General features: G+C 41.2%; 1 protein-coding gene across 1 annotated transcript; it reads right to left on the reverse strand.

Moving 5' to 3' along the window:
* Positions 1-777: 777 nt before the first annotated feature.
* Positions 778-10,172, reverse strand: CA3 (carbonic anhydrase 3). The gene is made up of 7 exons (XM_045996646.1): positions 10,019-10,172; positions 9,005-9,202; positions 6,901-7,019; positions 5,960-6,052; positions 4,858-4,920; positions 3,533-3,688; positions 778-1,753 (listed from the first exon to the last, which is right to left on the reverse strand). The coding sequence occupies exons 1-7, from the start codon at positions 10,050-10,052 to the stop codon at positions 1,634-1,636; spliced, it is 783 nt and encodes a 260-aa protein (XP_045852602.1). The 5' UTR covers positions 10,053-10,172; the 3' UTR covers positions 778-1,633.
* Positions 10,173-10,610: the final 438 nt, after the last annotated feature.

Raw genomic sequence — 10,610 nt, forward strand, 5'->3', positions numbered from 1 at the left:
CCCTGAGAGAATCGGCTTGTGTATTACCACTAATTGATGAAAGCTCCACACCTCCTAATTTCAAGGGATTTAATTAACACACCCATTTCGCACTGACCAACCTGGTTTTACTTCACCCAAGTGGTAATCTATTAAATAACTTGAGTCTCCTAGGGCTTTGTCACCTGACTTCACTTCCAGCATCACAGGACTCTCCTGACCCAATACCATTTTCATTCCTCAGAGTAATGAAATCATTGCTGTCATTTTCTAAGGTAAGTTAACGTATTAGCCAGTCTGGTGATGGAAGACATCCATCTGGATGTCTTTGTGGCTTTGATAAGCCACTAACTGCAAAATTAGACTTCATGTCTAAACATATTAAATGTTTTGAAGGTCTCAATGTATGGGGTTTAGTAGTATTAGACTAGTGTTATCCAATGCACATTTAGAAAAATAAAGACGTAAAAGCTGCAGTCTGACTTGATTCCATGCCATTAAGTAGCAACCATGGTATGGACTCCAGATTCCTAAACCCAACTTTGAGACTTCCGGAAACTATTCCACACTCTCAAATACATGGTCACCCATTCCTCTTCTGGTCTGTGATTTTCTCTGAGGGCTCCTCACTGATTCTTAGCCGTTCTGTGAGAAATGTAACATCCGATTAAAATCAGAACCTGAGTCTGTTATCATCACCCTTCGGTTATAAAAACAAACTTACAAACTTTGCCATTCTTAGTTTTACTCCGTGCTTGTCACTCATGACCCTTTTCTTCACTGAAAAACACAACACGATTTTTTCATTTACGTCTTTATTAGTTTTGATGATCAGTACAACTGCTTTCACTTCAAGTGCAGTCACTCACTCCTTCGTGTTCCAGAAATTATTATCCCACCCTCAAATTAGAAAGATATCAGAGGCAATTTTTATATTAATAAGCATGCAAAGAGAAAAGTAGTAAAATTAAAAATAAATGGCCCTCCTTCAGGTAAAGAAAAATGTTAGGATAAAGTCAGCCATCCTTATGAAGAAGAAATTCAAACACCGGATCCAATGTTTTAAACTCTTCCGCTTGAATGTGTTTTCCTTTCATTGATAATCAAAACAAGACAATCCCTATAGTACCTAGAGTTGTAATAAATAACGGACCACTTGTTGGTTTCATTTAAGGGTTAAAACGCATCATTTCTTTGCTTGGTGTGCATAGTCACTTTAACTTCTGGCTTTCATTTAGTTGCTCTATGATCTTCATTCACATCCACTCCTACATACAGAAGTTTTCATTATTTCTTTAAGAGGCACAACTCAGAATATGAAAATAGTAAAACTGAAGTTCTGTGAAATTTAAGAAGACAAAAAAATGGTGCCCAATACCCATTTTTCTATATCTTTACTCTCCCACCTGTTTCTTCTTTGAAACCTTACTAACGATGCTTCTTTTGTAGGAAAGGTGATTATTACAAAGGCCAAATGTTTTCATATTACGTCTTGTCAAAAGTAACTTTGGTTTCTCGGTTATTACACTCTGGCACTCATTGCGTGGTGTGGAAAGCTGAAATACACGTGGAGGAAGGAGCACCAAGAGGAGACAAGGAACCAAGCTCTCCAATGGCAGGTTTCCTTTCCTGAAGAGGGCGAGCTCCAGCGGCCTCATTTGAAGGAGGCTCTCACCACCCTGCCCTTGATTGGCTGTGGAGGGCGCCAGTTCCCCACCAGGGGCACTGGGGGCTCGTTCTCAGCACTGGAGAAGAGGCTCCGCAGCTTTGCCATCTGCAAGAGGCAAGGGAAGACTGTCAGCATGACATTGAGACCAAGTGGAGGCATTCGGTACGTGACAGCTAGAAATTTCTGGCTTTTGGGAGCACCTGGGTGGCTCAGTTAAGCGTCCGTCTTCAGCTCAGTTCATGACCCCTGAACCCAGCTCAGGGAGGAGCCTGCTTCTCCCTCTCCTCTCAGCTGTGCTCTCCCTCCCTATCTCTGTCCCTCTCAAATAAATAAATAAAATCTTTTAAAGAATTAAAAAAAAATCTGACTTTTAAAACAAACAAACAAACAAGAAAAAACCAACCACGAAATCTGTTGGTCCAGAGTTATCTGGTAACAAGTTCCTGTGAAATAGAAGCTTTTTCTGTACTTTTCTTTTCTTCGTTTTATATAGGATCACCATGCCCTCTGTCCAAGTGATTCCTCCTGAATTCTGAAGCAATTATTTCAATTTGACAGGTCTGTATGAAGTACATGCTTTATGTAGGAGGGGATGACAATATCGGCACAATTGATAAGCTTAATTGCCTTCGTTGTATAAGTTTATGGAGTCTCTTTTTTTTAAAGACAGAAAGAAATTAGTCATACTATATTTAAAATCTTAAGAATATTTTTAAAGTTTTTTTTCTTAAGGTAAAAGAATATAGGAAGTTATCATCAGTACTGTATTTCGACATGAAAATATTTACAGCTTTCTCCTTAAGAAAATTTCGTTCCTCTTTCAAAATATGTTTATGAGTGAACCTGACCATTAAATCTGATCTTTTGATAAAAGTGATCATGTATATACTTGAGTCTATAACTGGCAGACATATGAAAACCCCTGTCTTAACTAAGGAAATATACTAGAAAACTGACTTTACCGGGGCGCCTGGGTGGCTCAGTGGTTTAAGCCTCTGCCTTCAGCTCAGGTCATGATCTCAGGGTCCTGGGATCGAGCCCCGCATCAGGCTCTCTGCTCAGTGAGGAGCCTGTTTCTCCCTCTCTCTCTGCCTGCCTCTCTGCCTACTTGTGATCTCTCTCTCTCTGATAAATAAATAAAATATTTGAAAAAAAAAAAAAAGAAAACTGACTTTACCACTTTACCATGATCTATGGTGTGAGTTTCTGTGCTGTGCACTTGCTTTAATCTGTTCTTCTCCATATCCCTGCTTACATATTTTCTCCCAGTCTTTCCTTGAAAGTCTCTTTGATAAATGTTGCAAGGACATTCTTTAGATGAACACTAAGAAGAAAGTCCTGAGCAAAGAGGTCAAGAGGTATTGGAAGCAGACAGACACAGGAATCTAGCTCCTACACTTGGCTGTGTGATCATGGACAAACAACTTAACCTTTCTGAGCCACAACTTACATATCTATAGAACTGGAAAAATCTCATACCCCTCACAAAGATGTTAAATCCCTTCCGTTAGTATCCTTCTCCCAGGCCTGTATTTATAATCTTCTAACCAGTACTTAGTAGTTGAGGGAGCTCCAAATTAACAAAGGCCAACTCATATTAATAATGTAAACCCTTAAGTGTTTCCAGAGCATAAACTCAGTCATTGTTCAGCATCCCAACCACCTTTAAATGATCTGTGTTTATCCTGGTACTTCTGGAAGCCAAGTTTTAGAAAGTCGAGCAAACTATAATTAAAGCAAACTCCGAAATGCCTGGTTATAGAGCTGGTCTGTAAGCATGCTTTTAGCAGCTGTCCATTTTCCATTTTCCATCTATATCTTATACAGCCATTCAACGATGCAAGTTTGCATGTTGTCAAGTCTCTGTCTGGAGCTGGGGCTTACCTGGTCAGAGCTCACGGTGATGGGCTCCTTCAGCAGGAGCCACACAATGCACTCCTCACAGGGAGGCGTGGTGAAGGAGCCGTGGTAGGTCCAGTAGTCCCGGCAGGCGGGGAACAGGCAGGATGGGTCAAACTGTGTGAAGGGCGCCTCCTTGCCCTGGGGGAGCACAGGGCACAGGCACGATGAGTAGGTGCACCCACATCGCCACCCCCAACGGTCTTGCCATTTTGTGAGGATGGATTTCAAATGCAATAAACAAAACAGATTTTTTTTTTTTAATTTGGGGGTTGAACTCAGGACCCTGAGACCAAGACTTGAGCTGAGATCAAGAATGGAATGATTCACCACCAGGGCACCACAAGAAAATGGAACTATTAAATAAAGTTCATGCCTTTCAGAAATAAAAGTTAAAGGGGAGAAGCCAGTTTATATTTTGACTTTGGCACAGTCAGTGTAACATTTTATTCCCTATTATCTGTCAGTAGAACTACCATTCCTCGCTTCTCAAGAAAAAGAAGAAAACTCACATCTAATTGTAACAGAAATGTTTCATCTAAATTAATGCGGAGGTACTCAATGATTTAAAAAAAAAAAAACAGGCTCACTTGAATATTATACTCAGAATACTTTGGTGCTAAAACTTAATAGCATTTGATTAGAATAGTTCCAAAGGCAATTAAAAGGAATCAGTTAAGTAGAAGAATCTACTGTTGAGATTTAAAGTATGCAAGTGTCACCCCAGAGAGAAAGGGCAACACCAGGACTCAAATGTTTAGTACTTCTGCAAGTATGTATGTGTGTTGGGAGGCAAGGGGGGTGAACATTCAACTTCTCTTGCATTCACTTCAGTAAGAAAGTCATTATCTGACAGACTGGGAATTTAATAAGCTGATATATGTAAAATTGCACTAAAAATTATAAACCATACAAATATAATAGCATTTGTTTGTGCTTAGTATATTCATCAGACATTGTAACAGATATAAAAAATACACTTGAAAATGTAATAATAGGGGCACCTGGGTGGCTCAGTCATTGATGATCTGCCTTTGGCTCAGGTCATGATCTCAGGGTTCTGGGATGGAGCCCCCCATTGGGCAGCCCCCCATTGGGCAGCCCCCCATTGGGCAGCATAAGCTGAAGGCAGATGCTTAATCCACTGAGCCTGTTCCTCCCTCTCCCTGCTACTCTCCCTGCTTGTGCACTCTCTCTCTCTGAGAAATGAATCAATAAAGTCTTTAAAAAAAAAAAAGAAAGAAAATGTAATAATGAAAAATTGACATACCGTGTTTTATGTTCTAGGAGGGAACATGATTTATTTTTACCTTTGTCTTAACTTTGTCCAGTGCATCAAGGAACAGCTGGAACTCGCCTTTCTCGCGTCCTATCTGTAAGAAAATCAAAAACCAATAATTATATCTTTCCCTTCTTTATAATTTAATGATTGTCTTGAAAACTAACTTTGATCCATCCATCTGCAACTAGTGTTTACAAATCTGCCAGAATATCTTGTACTAAACAAAACATAAGTTTATTTCTCCCCCAAGATTTTAGGGTATATATTTTCTGAACTAAATTTAGACTCTAGGCCTCTGAAGTGCAAAACCACAAAATTGTATGTTGATTTATTTCCATGTCCTTGATCTTCTCTCCCATCATTTTTTCTTTTTTTTTTTTTTTACAGAATTCAAGCTAGGATGGACTCGATGTATGCAAAACTAAATTTGTTGTCCAGTCTGGAGTGCAGACCCACTCCACTTCCTGTTGCGTTGCATTCAATCACTGAAAATGAACCAGTGAGTTCAGGACATAAAACAAATCAGGTCATTCAAAAAGAAAGAAGCGAGATTTTCACCTCTGGCTTAAAATCTAGATTGTGTTACCACTAAATTCATGTGTTAATGACACTAAGTCCCCTTTAAACCAAAGCTGGCCCAACAACACACACATTCCATGTGCTATGTTAGCCTGGGATCATGTGAGTGGTAGCCGCCCTGAGCTGAGGGGATGTCCAGCCAGGGACTTGGCATCCCAGCAGTTTCCAACATTGGCTTTTCTGGTTTCCAGTGCAACTGAAGTAGAGTAACAGGAAAGGATAATGCAACAAGGCTGACTTTGCCCTCCCCACTACCACAATAAGCTCTTTCCAAGACTCTGTCTCCATTACCACTCCACACGCCCACACACTCATTCTGGAGAGGACTTAGAAGTGTTAGGGGGGGCTGGAGTATGGCAAAAGGGACACTTTTAAGGGAGAGCTAAATATTTTGAGCTGATCTTACCAGAAATGTCTTGCCAGTTGAATGAATAATGAAATTCATTCCTCTCTCCCTTTTAAATAAAAGGAAGGAGGGGAAACACATGCTATCCTAACCATCAATAAAGAACTAAATTTTGAAAGAAAAAGGTGGTCAGTTTTTACCTCACCTTCAGAAAAATGCCAACCACAGCTATCCCATCAGGTTGCTTCAGAGCTTCTCCGAAGGTGTTATACTTTGGATTCCAGTGAACCAAATGAAGCTGAAATCATAGAATGCAGGTTATGAGGAAAATTTCTAAAGTAAGAAAATAAGTATGAAAGTATTCACAGTAAACCAATAACTTTACAATTCTGACATTGCCAGACATTCTCAAAGGAAGTCAATAGAATTTGAAATACCAACATGCAATATTTTGCTGAAATTTTTAGTGGTTTAAATAAAAAGTGTATAAAATTATTATAAGTAGACCTAGAACACTGTAATAAGCAATGATTGAAAGTTGAACTTTCATTAAACTAGTTCTGTAACTTTGTTATGTAACTTTTCTGTGCCTGTTTGTATAACCTGTCTCATAGAGTTGCTGAGAGGATCAAATGAGTTCATATTTGTAAGCACTTCATAAATGCTAGCGATCCTTATCTTTTCTCTTCTAGTCAAGACCTTGGTATTTTTTTTCTTTTAAATTATTAAACCGTTATCCAATTTTTTTTTTTTAGGTTTTATTTTTTTGTCAGGGAGAGAAAGAGAGAGCACAAGCAGGGGGAGGGACAGAGGTAGAGGGAGAAGCAGACTCCCCACTGAGCAGGGAGCACATTGCCGAACTCCGTCCCAGGACCCTGAGATCATGACCTGAGCTGAAGGCAGATGCTTAACCCACTGAGCCACCCAGGCATTCCCGCTATCCAATTTCTTAATATAACCTTGAAAATTTTCATGCATGACACTAACTCAACTACACTCTCTTAATCTCTAGCCTAGAATGTTCAGCAGCTTCAGCTTATGCTAAAAGTACTACAGCTCTTTTCACAACCTCGGGCTTGAAGTGGATGCTACTTTGTTGTTATTTTTCACTTCTCAGTTTTCACTTTGGGAGACAGTTGCTCCTACCTCTGCTGCATACTTGACTCCATCCACGGTGTGCTCAGAGCCATGATCATCAGAGGAGCCCCAGTGAAGATGGAACTGGCGAAGCCGGTAGGGTCCAGTGAGAGGACCGCCCCTCAGCACTGCAATTCAGAGACGCTAGGTCAACAGTGAACGTGCTTCGTTTACAGACTCCTACCTTAAACACGTGCTCTTAGAGCCGAAGTTCGATGGGCAAAGGTGGTCAGTCTGCTGGGTAGATGATACGGTTCTCAAGCACACTGGTCTCTTTCCCACAAAGTCTTGGGATATGTCAGAATAAAGGACATCTCTTTTCTGTCTTGTTTTCTTTGCTTGTTTTGTTATGCTTAAAATGTCAATTTAACATGACAACAAAGTTCAAAGGAAAGTGGGGCAATAAGGATGCAGACAGTCAACAAATGAGTCTGTTGTGTGGAGTGGTGGGAAGAACGTGAGGGCTGAGAGCCAGAGGGATGCAGATTCAAATCCTATAGCTAATTGTGTGATCTCAGGCAAGTTGCTAAACTTCTCTGAACCTGTTTTTGCAACTCTGTTGAAGGTGATAATAATATCAACCTTTCAGAGCTGCCGTGAGGATTAAATGAGATTAAGGACTTTAAAGTCTTCGTCACACTGCCCAGCACACCAATCACCGTGCAAATGTGAATTCCTTCTCCATATCATGCCTCCAGCTCCACTTTTCTTTAAGACTACAAGCAAGAGCTTTCATTCACTTCTAACTTGAACTGTGTCTGTTGGAATGAGGTAAAAAGGAAAATTTAGACCTTTCCCAAGCAATCAATAAATGTGGACAGCCAAATGAGGTAATTCTTGGTAGCATTAATGTTTGAGTTTGTTGTCCCAATACTTCACCACATCACATTACTTTGATCTCACTTCATTCACCTGGGGAGTGATTTAGAGGTTCAAATATTTTCTGCAGGACATTGGAAATTACACACACCTCCCCCAATGAAGATTTAGCAACATAAACTAGATCAAAACAGAATTCAGAATAGCTATTCCAGAAAAGATTGACCAACTTTTGGTGCTGAAATGGCAAACCGAAAGCCCATAATATAAATCTAAAACAATAGAGCTCGACTTGGGTGAGCTTAGTCATGTAGAAGTTAATTGGTCTGATTCACAGCATTTTTCTAGTTGCAAACAGTAGAACAGTTACTTTCTGGTCATATGAGTCCAACTGATTAGGATAACTCATTTGGAATGGTCAATATTTCCTCATTTCTGCTTATAAAAATGGTATTCTCATGAGGCTCTATGAAATAGGTACTGTTTAATTTTGTCATTTATCCTTCAGAATGGAACTTGATTTAAATGGAGAAGGGGAAAAAGTAACAGCAGTATGAAATTATCGTTTAAGAAAATAAAATTTCTATGATACTCATTACTTGGAGCCTCCTAGCAGGTAGGAATTACGACACTATTGCTCTCTACTATAACATCATTGAGAATATTTATTTACGTACATCAATAAGAATAATTTTAACTTTTTTACAAATGTGGTTATAAGAAAAAGTATTATTGTACATCAAGCACCAAAATATTAAAGGTAGATTCTTTCTTACCTCATTTACTTTGAAATAAAGTATTTCTAAGTAGTCTGCTTTTATTTCATTGATTTTCTTAATAGTGTAAGTAAAGAGTTTTTAAACATGGTGACTTTTCCTTTTCATGGCACAGAAATGACTACTCACGAAATTGTCAGGAACTTCAAAAACACTCACCAAAAGGATTAATCAGATGAGCCCCACTGAAGCCTTGAAGACAATGTTCTTGACTCATATAATGACCTCATTCTTTCCCCTGGATTGGCCCCCACCCACATACCAGGAGAAGAAAGTGTCTACTTTGTTCCTTTGCTGGGTTCCTGGCTTTGTAGAATGGAATCTCTGCCACACAGTAGGAATGGGAGCCTTGCTCTCCAGACTGCGTTCAGAAACCTCAGGTTAGGCCATCCAAAAGGACATTCATTTAGACTCATTGCCATCACCTCTTCTCACTAATTATTAGTGTCATCAACCTCATTTTTGCCAACACAGGCATCAAAAACATCCGTGTGCCTCTACCTAAGGGTCATACTTACTTGACCTATCGAAACTATCATCAAACACAACCCTGCAGGTCTTCCCATTGTTCAAGATGCTCTTGCAAGAGCCAGGATCGTAAGACGCTGACCATGGCAACAGAGAGGGGTCGTGCTTGATGTCTTTAGTATGCAGTTCGATGGGCGACTGGTTGTCTCCCTTGGCAATAGGATAAAGTTCATGCCAGTGGTCAGGACCTAGGAAATCAAGTTGACAGGACTGATTCATTTGGTGGCACATTCCAAGCCCTCTTTCTTATCAACTAAATCAGCAAAATACACAGAGGCTGGTCAGTGATTATGCAAAGGTCCTGGTTTTCAGTTTGGGCAAGACAAGGCTTAGCATTTAAGACCTTTTCATTGTTTCCTTAATAGTGTACCTAGAAATTATATTAAACTAAGCATATTCCCCCTGTTTGCTCAAGAATACAACCTCAAAGGCTAATTTTTGAAATGCACTTCATCACACGTTTTACCAATGCTATCTTCCACCATACAGCTGGAAGAAATAACCTGACTACATGTGGTTTTCAAAGCACACTCCTATTTTTTATTTATTCATTTTTTTTTTTTTTTTTTTTTACTATGGGTTAGGCAGAAACCAGCAGGCAGAGCAAGGATTGTTAAACTGACACCAGGTTCAGAGAGGTGAAGTGTTTGCCCAGTATCCTGGAATAAGGGACAATCAGAACTGGACCTCCGGTAGCCTTACTTCTAGGTCACAGGCAGTGTGATCTTGGGCAAGTTACCCAGCCTCTCTCTGCACTTCAGTTTCTTCCAGCGGAAGTAATAAGGGCTTGATATCAGGGAGAACTACATGAGATAAAGGTAAAAGGGTCAGCAGCTTCCAGCACTTGGTAAGTGCTCAGTAAATCTTGGTTTACAAGGACTCCTCCGCCCATATTTTCCCACGCACTCCCTAGAGTTGCTCGCTTTCTGTGCAATTCCAGGGCATCCTCCGACACCATCCCGGACAAGGCTGGGGTGCTGGGGCAGGCGGCTGCTCGGACTCACCGTTGTGGCTGGCGTAACCCCACTCCTTGGCCATGGTAGTCTTTGTTGGCACTGGACCGCAGCTGACTTCTCTCCCCCGAGTCGTGCAGCCTCCCTTCGAGCCCACGCCTTTTATATAGGTCCCCAACACACTGCATGGCCTTATTAGGTCAGCGAGGGTGGGGCAGGGGGGCTAAACTGGATTGGGGTGGTATTTGGGAGGCGGGGTAGGGAAAGCCAATGAATTCTGAGAGCTAGACAGCTGTCGGGCTGGGAGGGGGGTGGTGGCGGGGAAGATGGGCGGAAGGAGGCCCCCCACCCCCTCCCTACCCTGTCCAAACCTCAGCGCCTGGCTCTCCTACCTCTCCCTCCCGCCTCCCGAAGCTGCCTGGCTTTCTAACGAGTGGCGCCGACGTGCAAAAATGCGGGCGACTTTTGCTTCATCCTTCCTCCCTCTTCCAGGCTTTTCGTTGTTGATGTTGCGGGAGATGGGGATCCGAGCTGTGCTTAGCTACCAAGTAAAATCTGCAGCCCCGCGGCACTTGCAGCCTCACTTCCAAGTTGCTTTTAGCGCAGGCTGGTTGTCTGGCTGCGGTCTCTGGACGCTTCTGCG

The sequence above is a fragment of the Meles meles genome, chromosome 1 (assembly GCF_922984935.1).
Source record: "Meles meles chromosome 1, mMelMel3.1 paternal haplotype, whole genome shotgun sequence".
In the NCBI taxonomy this organism is placed as follows: Eukaryota; Metazoa; Chordata; class Mammalia; order Carnivora; family Mustelidae; genus Meles; species Meles meles.